We start from the raw sequence: 12,998 nt of genomic DNA, 5'->3' as shown, positions 1-12,998 counted from the left end.
CGGGTAGCCGGAAAGTAGAGCATTGCAGTAGTCTAACCTAGAAGTAACAAATGCATGGATTAATTTTTCTGCATCATTTTTGGACAGAAAATTTCTGATTTTTGCAATGTTACGTAGATGGAAAAAAGCTGTCCTTGAAACAGTCTTGATATGTTCGTCAAAAGAGAGATCAGGGTCAAGAGTAACGCCGAGGTCCTTCACAGTTTTATCGCGTTCACGTTGTCATGCTACGTCACGCAATTCTATCTCAAAGTCAGGGTATGAGTCGAGAAGCCTGCTTATTTTCCTCGAAACGTCACGATTCAAAAGCTATACAACATTACAGAGAACAAGTTAATTGTCTCACAATAGTTGTGTGTTGTACTTCTTGTTGACGAAATTCATACTAATGTTGGGTTTTTGAGCTAGCGCCCAATTGACTCCCATTCACTTCTTGAAGGAAAGCTCTCCATGTCCCAGAATCACCCAGAATGCACCGCGCAGCCCATTGACGACGCATGGGCAACGTACAAACTGGACGTTAATACGATTCCAAAGGAGTTTCCCTTCTCTTCAAAACTATCTCTGCTTGGACGCACTGAAGTCGGAGATTTCCGAGTTCCAAGCAGATCAGTCAAAGATTTTGGTAACTAAACCAAGATAGACCACAGCCTGTCGTTTCAAATGGGAACAAATTACTCATAGTAGGCAGAACAAGTCCCGTGTAGCTCAGTTGGTAGAGCATGGCGCTTGCAACGCCAGGGTTGTCGGTTCGATTCCCATGGGGGGCTAGTATGAAAACATTAAAAAAGTATGAAACTGAATGTAAGTCGCTCTGGATAAGAGCGTCTGCTAAATGACGTAAATGTAAACAAGCAAAGAGGTGGGCAGAGCCAAGCACGAGCCAGAGATCCTATTGGCGCGTTCTAGCATATATGTGCATATTTCCATTTGGGAACGCCTAGTCTGTGATGGGAACGTTTGCAATAACTCAATTCGCCTTTGCACTCAAACAACGAATTTTGTAAAACTTTTGCAAAGGGTAAAGTCTACAAAACTTTGTCAACTCTGTTCGTAACAGATTTTAGTTTGGGAACAGAAAACTGTATTGAGATCAAATGTTTCATCGATGAGAAAATGTGCAGAATATCGGCCAAAATCCATCTCGTTCCATCTGCTCCCACGGCCGGCCACTGGGCTTCCTCTCACTACCATATTTGGTAGTGAGTGGAAACGCCAAGCGGATGCTTCACATTTATACATCCGGTGGAATATGCGTCTCATTGTTCTATCTGTAGCTCAATGGTTCCCAGTTTACAGTTGTGTCGAACGCGGCATATCTCCAGTGTGTGTTAAAGATCAAACCGACGATGTCACGCAACTGAACTTAAATTTGTGTAAACGGTGTGACAAAAGTGTGGGGTAAGATCCTAAGTGAATACACACATTGATAAATAGATTATTTGACAAGCAGTCCACTGTTTAGAACGCTTTAAAAGGAGCTAGCTACTTGGTGTGTGATAGATGGATGTTTAGCTAGCCAGTTGCTAGCCAGTCAGCAGTCAGTCCAAAGAACACTCTTAGTCATACTGTAGCTAGCTAGATACATACTGTTTGGTCACTAGCCTCTTTCAATTTCTGTTCTGTGTCTGTCTGTCTGTCTGTCTGTCTGCCCCCTCCCTCTCTCTCCTAGCTCTCTCAATTAAATTCTCTCTCTCAATTCAATTTAAGGTATTTATTGGCATGGGAAACATATGTTTGCATTGCCAAATCAAGGGAAATAGATAATAAACAAAAGTGAAATAAACAATAAAAAATAAACAGTAAACATTACACTCACAAAAGTTCCAAAATAATAAAGACATTTGAAATGTCATATTATGTCTATATACAGTGTTGTAATGATGTGCAAATAGTTAAAGTACAAAAGGGAAAATAAATAAACATAAATAAAGGTTGTATTTACAATGGTGTTTGTTCTTCACTGGTTGCCCTTTTCTTGTGGCAACAGGTCACAAATCCCCCCCCCCCCCCCCCCATCTCTCTCTCTCTCTCTCTCTTTGTGTCTGGCTGCCTGTCCATGTCCCTTCTAACAAACCTTTTCTACCACTGTTTTGCAGCAGAGGAGAATCATCATGAAGACTCTGGTGGTGTTTGACTTCGACCACACCTTGGTGGATGACAACAGCGACACCTGGGTCATTAAGTGTATCCCAGACCAATGCCTGCCAGACCTGGTCAAGAACTCCTACCAGAAGGGACACTGGACAGAGTACATGGGCAGAGTCATGTCCTATATAGGAGACCAGGACATCAGCCCTGATACAGTCCGAAGTGTCATGGAGACCATACCGTTTACAGATGGAATGATTGAACTGTTGACGTTCATTGTGAGTAACAAGAACGACATCGACTGCATCATCATCTCAGATTCAAACACAGTGTTCATCAACTGGATACTGCAAGTGGCTGGGGTTCAAGCCGCTGTCAACCAAGTCTTCACCAACCCAGCTACGTTTGACAAGCGTGGATACATGGAGATAGAATGCTACCATTCTCACCAGTGTAGCCAGTGCCCTGTCAATCTTTGTAAGAGGAAAGTGCTGGCTGATTTCCTAGCAGGGCAGTTGAAGGGAGGGGTAGAGTATCAGAGAACTTTCTATGTAGGGGACGGAGGGAACGACCTTTGCCCTTCCAACAGTCTAAGGGAAGGAGATGTGGTGTTCCCTAGAAAGGGTTACACCTTGGAGAGGCTGCTCTCTAGACAGAGTGCACAACAAGGAGAGGGTTCATCGAACCCAAGAGTCGTAGGATGGACAAGCGGAAAAGAGATCCTGATTGAACTGAAAGCATGTGTTCAACCACAGGGATAGGTTACAGTCAGTCACCCTAATAGTGCTCTTTCTCATACTAAAAGAAGTGTACTTGCAACGTTAAAAAGTATACCAAATGCTTGAGAGGGAAGGATTGTGATTGTGTCTTTGTCCTGTTTTGAAAAGTATTTTAAGATCATATATTAAATCTGTGTGACCCTGTGGAACTGTGTATCACGTCACTGTCTCAGGTTCAGATGCAAATGAATGTCAATCTGTGCTTCTTTTTGTCTTTAGCTCATGTAGAAAGATACAGAACCCAGTAGACAGAAAATGAAAAAACTAAGCACACCTGTAAACTACATGTTATAACCGTTTATGGTCAAATATATAGGCTAGGATGTACAGTCAATGAAATACACTGGCATCACTTTTTACTAGGGTACTATCTATGTGAAAAATGTATTACCAGTCCAGTGTATTACCAGTGCAATTATTTGTTGTCTCTACTAGGCTGTATTGTGAGTGTTATTATATAAATTGATCCTAACGGTTTCTGCTTCAGCAGTGCGGCTTTGTGGACCGTGACCCCATCTCCCTGCCTCCCAACATACCCCTCTGTCTGTCCCTTGTTCATGTCAATACGCTGTCAGTAGGACGGGGCGCGGTGAATGTGATTGGTCGAACGCTTCTATTTGCGGCTGGTAAGATTATCGGAGGCGCTGCTATCTGCGGCGGAGATGCGCTGTCACCTCAGTTGAGCGCCTTCCGCGTCAGCCTCGATAGAGAACGAAACTAAATAGCGGAATTTCAGTTTTTTCTAAAAGGACTGTCCGGCGTTTAACAGGTTGGTTGGTTTACAAGGGAATTGCGTATAAATAAGGATCTGCACCTGAGGGCGTGTGATGCCTTTTGACCCGCTCCCAACACAGAAAATCCTTTAACAACAGGATAGTAGACCATGTCGACCAGGTCCAGGTATATGTGTGGCTATTGTTCAGTGAGCTATGTTTATGATCTTCACTCAGGACTATTTAGATTTAATAGTATTCTGGCAAGTGTATGTAGGCCTATGTGAATGCAAGGATTAAATTGTGTTTTAAATAGGCCTACTAATAGATTACATAATCAAATACATTTTTACATTTACATTTTAGTCATTTAGCAGACGCTCTTATCCAGAGCGACTCTCTGGATCCATTGCAAATCCATGAATGTTTACTATCTGTGCTCAGTAAATCGTTTTTGCAAGGTGTTGCTGCTTACAGTATTGCAAATGGTTCATGATGCAATGTTTTATGTTTTAGCAATAAACCCAATCTATCAAGCTTCATTCTTTTAAATGTCATGTTGAAACAAATTCCCATTGTGCTTTACATTCTACAGACCATAGCCTGTCTTTTAACATCAGTGTAACCAGATCTGTAAAGGGACAAGGAAGTCCAGCTCCATACGTTCTGTATTACTAATGTATAATGCATGGATGTGTCAAGTCAATGGCATACATTTTTAAAGGGTACATTAAGATATTTAATGTCTCATGTTTCAGGAACACAATGCCATCTAAGGGACAGGAGTCGGCAGAATCCTTCTACACCTATGATTTCTGTGACCTAACCCATCCCGTTGAGGTTCTAGAAGCCCTCAGAGAATACTACACAAAAGGCCTGTTCACTGACATAGCTCTGCAGTGCGCTACAGGGCAGGCCTTCCACTGCCATAAAGTGGCTCTATGCTCCCGGAGCTCCTACTTCAGAGCCATGTTCACAGCAGATATGAGAGAGAGGTCCCACAGTGTCATCAGACTACCTGGGGTAGATGTGGAGGTGCTGACGTCTTTGGTGGATTACATTTACACCTCCAAGGTAGGCTACACCTCCGAGTCCATACATGTTTTTTTTATGAGTGACTATGTGTCCGTTATATGAATGTAATAGCCTAATATTATACTTGAATCGTCTATGATTGCTTATGGTGTGTCGAAACTCATTGAGTTATCTTCAATGTTGTTTTTACTTTGTAGCATGTTTTGTCAAATGTTTTAATATTGAGATGTTCACATTTCACCTTTTACTGCAGTGGGCTAAATCAGGGTCACAGAGGGATTCTTGGTAGTCTTAAACAAATCTACTTTGAAACAAAAGTATACACCTCACACACATGGTTATGGGCTTAAAAAAAAGAAGACACTTGTACCATGTCAGATATAGAGTTGAAATGTATTCCATTTTGAGTTTGCATCCCAATATTACACTTTATATACACCACAGAATACTGAAATATAACATAAGTGTTTGATATAGAAACACCAGATTTTTGTCTGTTCTTTTTTAGATAATTTTTATTAATTATGAAATAATTAAAAATATTTATAACATACAACCCATGAGGCCAAAGAGGGCGCTGTTGGTCATTGACTGCAGGAAAGCGCTACATAATACCCTACATTACCAAAAGTATGTGGACACCTGCTCGTTGAACAGCTCATTCCAAAATCATGGGCATTAATATGGAGTTGGTCCCCCCTTTTGCTGCTATAACAGCCTCCACTCTTCTGTGAAGGCTTTCCACTAGATGTTGGAACATTGCTGCGGGGACTTGCTTCCATTCTGCCACAAGATAATTAGTGAGGTCGGGCACTGATGTTGGGCGATTAGGCCTGGCTCGCAGTAGGCATTCCAATTCATCCCAAAGGTGTTCAATGGGGTTGAGGTCAGGGCTCTGTGCAGGCCAGTCAAGTTCTTCCACACCGATCTCGACAAACCATTTCTGTATGGACCTTGCTTTGAGCACGGGGGCATTGTCATGCTGAAACAGGAAAGGACCTTCCCCAAACTGTTGCCACAAAGTTGGAAGCACAGAATCATCTAGAATGTTATTGTATGCTGTAGCGTTAAGATTTCCCTTCACTGGAACTAAGGGGCATAGCCCAAATCATGAAAAACAGCCCCAGACCATGATTCCTGCTCTACTAAACTTTACAGTTGGCACTGTGCATTGGAGCAGGTAGCGTTCTCTTGGCATCCGCCAAACTCAGATTCGTCCATTGGACTGCCAGATGGTGAAGCGTGATTCATCACTCCAGAGAACGCGTTTCCATTGCTCCAGAGTCCAATGGCGGCGAGCTTTACACCACTCCAGCCGACACTTGCGCATTGGTGATCTTAGGCTTGTGTGCGGCTGCTCGGCCATGGAAACCCATTTCATGAAGCTCCTGATGAACAGTTCTTGTGCTGAAGTTGCTTCCAGAGGCAATTTGGAACACGGTAGTGAGTGTTGCAACTGAGGACAGACCATTTTTATGCGCTACGCGCTTCAACACTCGCCGGTCCCATTCTGTGAGCTTGTGTGGCCTACCACTTCACGGCTGAGCCGTTGTTGCTCCTAGACGTTTCCACTTCACAATAACAGCACTTACTGTTGACCAGGGCAACTCTAGCAGGGCAGAAATTTGACAAACTGCCTGTTTGGAAAGGTGGCTTCCTATGACGGTGCCACATTGAAAGTTACTGAGCTCTTCAGTAAGGCCATTCTACTGCCAATGTTTGTCTATGGAGATTGCATGGATGTGTGCTCAATTTTGTACACTTGTCAGCAACGGCTGTGGCTGAAATACCCGAATCCACTAATTTCATACTTTTGTATATATAGTGTATGTTATTTCCTGCGTCCCAAATGGCATCCTATTCCCATACAGTGCAATATGGGCCCTATGGGCACTGGTCAAAAGTAGTGCACAATAGGGTGCTATTTGGGACGCAACTCTAAACTCTCCCCCTCCCAGGTCTCCATTACCCAGTGGAATGTGGAGTCTCTGCTGGAGGCTGCAGACTTGCTGCAGTTCGGAGCCGTGAAAACGGCCTGTGAGAACTTCCTGGTTCGTCTCCTCGACGTCGACAACTGTCTGGGCATGCTCAGTTTCGCCCAGCTCCATGTGTGTCTGTCCCTGGAGAAGGAGGCACGCAGGGTGCTGCTCTGCCGCTTCCAGGAGGTATAGGTTCAGGTTTAGGTTTTGACTTATTCCTACATCGTGGTACATATTCAGAAACACATCAAATATGATGCCATTTAATATATAAAAAAAACTCAGCAGATAGTCATTCCACTAAATCAATAGATAGGTGTATTAAATGTCTTTAGTGATTTGGTCGTTTTCGTAGGTGGTGAGAGAGGAGGAGTTCCAGGAGATGGGGGTGGACAAGGTGAAGAGCCTCCTGCAGGAGGAGAACCTGGCCGGGGTGTTGAAAGAGGAGGTGCTGGTGGAGGGGGTGGTGAGGTGGCTGGCCCACGATACTCTTGCCCGCACGGGACACTTCCAGGAGCTTCTTCACGCCGTCCACTTACACCTGAATGAAGAGTACCTCAGGACTGCCTTGGAGCTTCATAAAGAGTGTCTGGAGATGAACACTGAAGACATCCACTCTCTATTTGTTCAAGCTCTGAAGCCTGCTTTTAATATGAATAAAAGCCCTTCGGGACACTGCAGAAGGAGCAGGAGACTGACCTCCAGGATGTTTGTGATAGGAGGGTACTACTGGCACCCTCTGTCTGAGGTCCAGACCTGGGACCCGGTCACGGACCAGTGGCAGCAGGGGGAGGATATGCCAGACCACACCAGGGAGAGCTATGGAGTCACCCTCCTGGGCTCAAACATCTACATTAGCGGCGGCTACAGGACAGACACTACAGAGGCTCTGGATACAGTGTGGGTTTACAGCAGTGATAGTGATACGTGGACACAGGGACAGCCCATGCTGGCATCGAGGTACTACCACTGTTCTGTGGCTCTGCATGGGTGTGTCTACGTCATGGGTGGGTACAGAGGAGGGGCGCCCATGGGGGAAACGGAATTCTATGACCCCCTGAAAAGGAAGTGGATTCCCGTAGCTAATATGGTACAAGGTAGGTTGGCCTGTGAAGGTTTGGAATATGACACAGTTGCGTAACTTGACCAGTTGATCCTTTGTTGTTAGTTTTGTCATACAGTAAATGTTTTTGTTTACTGCTGGAGTTTCATGGTAGTTTTAATGTTGGAAGCCTTTTAGTGACAATTCTTTCTTCCTTCCATCCTCCCTTCCTCCTTCCTTCCCTCCTTCCTTCCCTCCTTCCTTCCTTCCCTTGTCACAGGTGTGGGGAACGCTACGGCCTGTGTTCTGAGAGACACCGTATATGTGGCCGGTGGTCACTATGGTTACAAAGGAAGCTGCACCTATGATAAGATTCAGACCTACAGGGCAGACGTCAATGAATGGAGCATAGCAACGACCTGTCCTCATCCAGGTAGTACAACACAACTCTGTTATATCAGCCCTGGCTATATAGAGGTACAGAGACACAACTCTGTTATATCAGCCCTGGCTATATAGAGGTACAGAGACACAACTCTGTTATATCAGCCCTGGCTATATAGAGGTACAGAGACACAACTCTGTTATATCAGCCCTGGCTATATAGAGGTACAGAGACACAACTCTGTTATATCAGCCCTGGCTATATAGAGGTACAGAGACACAACTCTGTTATATCAGCCCTGGCTATATAGAGGTACAGAGACACAACTCTGTTATATCAGCCCTGGCTATATAGAGGTACAGAGACACAACTCTGTTATATCAGCCCTGGCTATATAGAGGTACAGAGAGAAAATGGGACAGTGCATTAAAAGCCAGAGGTTCTGGGGCAGCTCACCCACATGAGGAACTCTGATAATAACTCACTTACCCCAGGCTTGAAGGGATTATGAAAAACAATTAGGTATGTTGTAGCGCAGCATTCAGACTTTACAAAAATGTGAATGTAGAGATGTCTACTCTCTTGAAGCAAAAAGTGAAATCATAGGATGCACACACCTTATAAAGTGATGCACATACAGTGGGGGAAAAAAGTATTTAGTCAGCCACCAATTGTGCAACTTCTCCCACTTAAAAAGATGAGAGAGGCCTGTAATTTTCATCATAGGTACACGTCAACTATGACAGACAAATTGAGAAAAAAAATCCAGAAAATCACATTGTAGGATTTTTAATGAATTTATTTGCAAATTATGGTGGAAAATAAGTATTGGTCACCTACAAACAAGCAAGATTTCTGGCTCTCACAGACCTGTAACTTCTTCTTTAAGAGGGTCCTCTGTCCTCCACTCGTTACCTGTATTAATGGCACCTGTTTGAACTTGTTATCAGTATAAAAGACACCTGTCCACAACCTCAAACAGTCACACTCCAAACTCCACTATGGCCAAGACCAAAGAGCTGTCAAAGGTCACCAGAAACAAAATTGTAGACCTGCACCAGGCTGGGAAGACTGAATCTGCAATAGGTAAGCAGCTTGGTTTGAAGAAATCAACTGTGGGAGCAATTATTAGGAAATGGAAGACATACAAGACCACTGATAATCTCCCTCGATCTGGGGCTCCACGCAAGATCTCACCCCGTGGGGTCAAAATGATCACAAGAACAGTGAGAAAAAATCCCAGAACCACACGGGGGGACCTATTGAATGACCTGCAGAGAGCTGGGACCAAAGTAACAAAGCCTACCATCAGTAACACACTACGCCGCCAGGGACTCAAATCCTGCAGTGCAAAACGTGTCCCCCTGCTTAAGCCAGTACATGTCCAGGCCCGTCTGAAGTTTGCTAGAGTGCATTTGGATGATCCAGAAGAGGATTGGGAGAATGTCATATGGTCAGATTAAACCAAAATAGAACTCGATGTGTTTGGAGGACAAAGAATGCTGAGTTGCATCCAAAGAACACCATACCTACTGTGAAGCATGGGGGTGGAAACATCATGCTTTGGGGCTGTTTTTCTGCAAAGGGACCAGGACGACTGATCCGTGTAAAGGAAAGAATGAATGGGGCCATGTATCGTGAGATTTTGAGTGAAAACCTCCTTCCATCAGCAAGGGCATTGAAGATGAAACGTGGCTGGGTCTTTCAGCATGACAATGATCCCAAACACACCGCCCGGGCAACGAAGGAGTGGCTTCGTAAGAAGCATTTCAAGGTCCTGGAGTGGCCTAGCCAGTCTCCAGATCTCAACCCCATAGAAAATCTTTGGAGGGAGTTGAAAGTCCGTGTTGCCCAGCGACAGCCCCAAAACATCACTGCTCTAGAGGAGATCTGCATGGAGGAATGGGCCAAAATGCCAGCAACAGTGTGTGAAAACCTTGTGAAGACTGTGGTATCGTCGAATGCTGGTGGTTATTGCTGTCAACAAAGAGTCCACTTAGGCTGCACCGTGATTAGAGGCTTTTATTAATATCACACGTTTACAGCATAAGTTACAGACCCGCGGTGTCTGGAGAAGCACCTTCCCAAATTAATCTGAATGCTTCTGACCCCTCCTTTGTCTAGCTCCTACTTATAAACAATGGCAAAAATGGGTTGCTCCCTTTTTCGTCCAATCACCTATCCCCCCTGTCTACAACACACTTCCTGTCTGTTGTATGTGGCGTTCCACTAAAACATTCCCTCTTGATACTAAAATCAACGTCCTCTCCGGTTCCACTTAAAACATTAACAACGTCATAATCTTCATATACGATAAGACTTACAGAAAACGTTTGACCTGTGTCATTGCCAACAAAGGGTATATAACAAAGTATTGAGAAACTTTTGTTATTGACCAAATACTTATTTTCCACCATAATTTGCAAATAAATTCATAAAAAATCCTACAATGTGATTTTCTGGATTTTTCTTTCTCATTTTGTCTGTCATAGTTGACGTGTACCTATGATGAAAATTACAGGCCTCTCTCATCTTTTTAAGTGGGAGAAGTTGCACAATTGGTGGCTGACTAAATACTTTTTCCCCCCACTGTAAGTAGTTGCCGTCCTTCCTGTATTTGAGCAAAGATCATTTATGTGACCTCTGTACATCAGTACTAAATCCATGAGTGAATCTGTTTTCGCCATCCCTTCTATAGAGTACGGCCTGTGCCTGGTGTCAATGCACCACAAGCTGTACCTGGTGGGGGGTCAGACCACCATCACAGACTGTTACGAACCGGACAGAGATAAGTGGAGCCAGCTGGCCAGGACCAAGGAGAGGAGGATGGAGTGTGGCGCCGTGGCCATGAACGGGTCCCTGTACGTCACCGGAGGCTACTCCTACTCCAAGGGCACCTACCTGCAGAGCGTGGAGAGGTACGACCCCAAACAGGACACCTGGGAGATCGTGGGGAATTTACCTGGAGCGGCGCGGTCACATGGATGTGTGTGTGTTTATGGTGTTTAGAGGCAGAGTCTGGCATCAGTTTCAGGCTGTCTTTATTGCTGTTGTGCTGCACTGCACATCTCAGAAAATCGTTTTCGTATTAATGTCGTTCAACACTTAACTAGGCGTTGTGAGATAGTGTGCCTGCATTTAAGACGACCTGGAACCCTTTGTTACTGCTCCCTTCAGAGTACTTTTACATTTACATTTACATTTGTTTGGTAACAGACAACTGATCGCATTTGATCTACCTCATACTGTTTTCATACTGGAGATACGTGAATATTTATTGTGTCCGATAAAGAGATTTTTGCCAATATGTAAAGATAGGTGAGTTTGTTAATTAGATCGGTGGTTCCCAAACTGTGGGGCGCAAGGGGTTGGCAGTGGGGGCGCGGGGTCCCCCCCAAAACATTTTTGTTGTTGTTGTAAAAGTAGAATGCACAAGGTGCAATTTCGAAATTGGGTAGTGCATCATCAGTTTTCCTCTTGTCATGCCAGTCATTGCAGACCTTAGAGAGCTATTTATAACTTGTCTGAAATGTCCAAATCAACTAGCCCATGTCAGCTAACGTTTTTAGCTAGGTTTTCTAGCTCATACATTTTTTTAAAAATGTTTCAGTCACTCAAATATCACATCAATACACATTAGACATGGCAAATGTATAGAATTGCAAGAAAATGAGCTTTAAACCTGCAAAAAGTTTCTCTCCGACAACAAGAGGGGTGTGAACAGTATGTGTCATGGCAGCTGCTGACATACATTACAAAGCACCACTAGGAGATTTATACAGATGAACCATACAAATGAATGTACAACTTTGCATAGTTTTCTTCCTTTGAACTACAATTTTAAAAGAATCACCGGCAGTAGCCTTTCCTGCAGTCAAATGACCAGATCGACCTCTAGTGGCCTCATGGGTGGAATGTTCTTAATATTTTTCATAATTTTATAAATAATACACTTTTTTTTAAGATGCAGAAAATCTGTTTTTTCTATGTCAAATGGTTTTGTTATATTTCAGTCTTGTGTGATGTCTATGAAGTGTAATATTGGGATGCAAACTCAGAATGTTATAAATTTCAACTCTATATCTGACATTGTACAAGTGTCTTCTTTTTTTAAGCCCATAACCATGTGTGTGAAGTGTATACTTTTGTTTCAAAGTAGATTTGTTTAAGACTAACAAGAATCACTCTGTGTGACCCTGATTTAGCCCACTGCAGTAAAAGGTTAAAACTAATTTGGAAAAGATAATTAAATTGAATTAGTCATCATACCCATGCTGTTTGTAAAGTAATTTCTGTTCACTCCCACCCCACTGGGTAAAAACTGGTTGAATCAACGTTGTTGCCATGTCATTTCAACAACAAAAATTCAATGTGATGACATTGAATCAACGTGAAAAATTGGATTTGCAAAAAGTCATCAATGTAAGGGAATTTTCTCTTTTGTTCACCCAAGTTTTAACCTAATTTATATCTGATGACAGGGTGACATTTTTTGTTGATTTCACGTTGAATTCACGTTAGTTGACAACTCAACCAAATGTAAATCAAAACTAGACGTTGAACTGACGTCAGTGCCCAGTTGGACATTTGTGGTTCTGGTGAGATCCCGACAGACAGAGTAGACCATGGCATCCTGACTATACAGGACAAGCAGCACATGTGAAAATACCTCTCATACTCCCAGTGAGCACTCCCAGCTGTTCCCAAGTACCACATGCTGTCTGGCTGCTACTGGGGGTTCAACAATAGCTCAGTCCTACTGCACCAGAGACCACAGCCGAGCAGAGTAGAGCACAGAGAAGCAGATAGAGACAATGTTGGGATAGGATCTACTCTGTTACAAGATTATACTGAGGCCCAGTGTAGAGCAGAGCAGAGCAGAGTAGAGTAAAACAGAGTAGAAAAGAGTAGATTAGAGTAGAGTAGAGAAGAACAGAGTAGAACAGAAGAGAGAGCAGAGCAGGGAGAGGACTC

General features: G+C 43.6%; 2 protein-coding genes across 3 annotated transcripts; both read left to right on the top strand.

The window, feature by feature from the left end:
* The first annotated feature begins 1,275 nt into the window (after positions 1-1,275).
* Positions 1,276-4,125, top strand: LOC311109814 (pyridoxal phosphate phosphatase PHOSPHO2-like). Of its 2 annotated transcripts, none has more exons than XM_084152810.1 (2): positions 1,276-1,401; positions 2,100-4,125. In XM_084152810.1, exon 2 carries the CDS (start codon positions 2,115-2,117, stop codon positions 2,850-2,852), a length of 738 nt encoding a protein of 245 aa, XP_084008936.1. In that variant the 5' UTR covers positions 1,276-1,401; positions 2,100-2,114; the 3' UTR covers positions 2,853-4,125. The 2 variants fall into 2 exon arrangements, with proteins under 2 accessions (XP_084008936.1, XP_084008937.1); XM_084152811.1 differs by having other exon boundaries at positions 1,295-1,401; positions 2,103-4,125.
* A 220-nt stretch (positions 4,126-4,345) lies between these two features.
* Positions 4,346-11,033, top strand: LOC311109811 (kelch-like protein 23; the record flags this gene model as incomplete). The annotated part of the gene is made up of 5 exons (XM_084152807.1): positions 4,346-4,657; positions 6,577-6,783; positions 6,953-7,694; positions 7,920-8,072; positions 10,723-11,033. The coding sequence occupies exons 1-5, from the start codon at positions 4,349-4,351 to the stop codon at positions 11,031-11,033; spliced, it is 1,722 nt and encodes a 573-aa protein (XP_084008933.1). The 5' UTR covers positions 4,346-4,348.
* Positions 11,034-12,998: the final 1,965 nt, after the last annotated feature.

Source organism: Coregonus lavaretus (assembly GCF_964263955.1).
Source record: "Coregonus lavaretus genome assembly, chromosome: 35".
Classification (NCBI taxonomy): Eukaryota; Metazoa; Chordata; class Actinopteri; order Salmoniformes; family Salmonidae; genus Coregonus; species Coregonus lavaretus.
The sequence above is the reverse complement of the archived record's forward strand: the minus strand, read 5'-3'. Positions and strand labels throughout refer to the sequence as shown.

Coding starts and splice junctions, on each gene's coding strand:
- LOC311109814 (XM_084152810.1), top strand. CDS start 2,115: ATGAAGACTCTGGTGGTGTTTGACTTCGACCACACCTTGGTGGATGAC.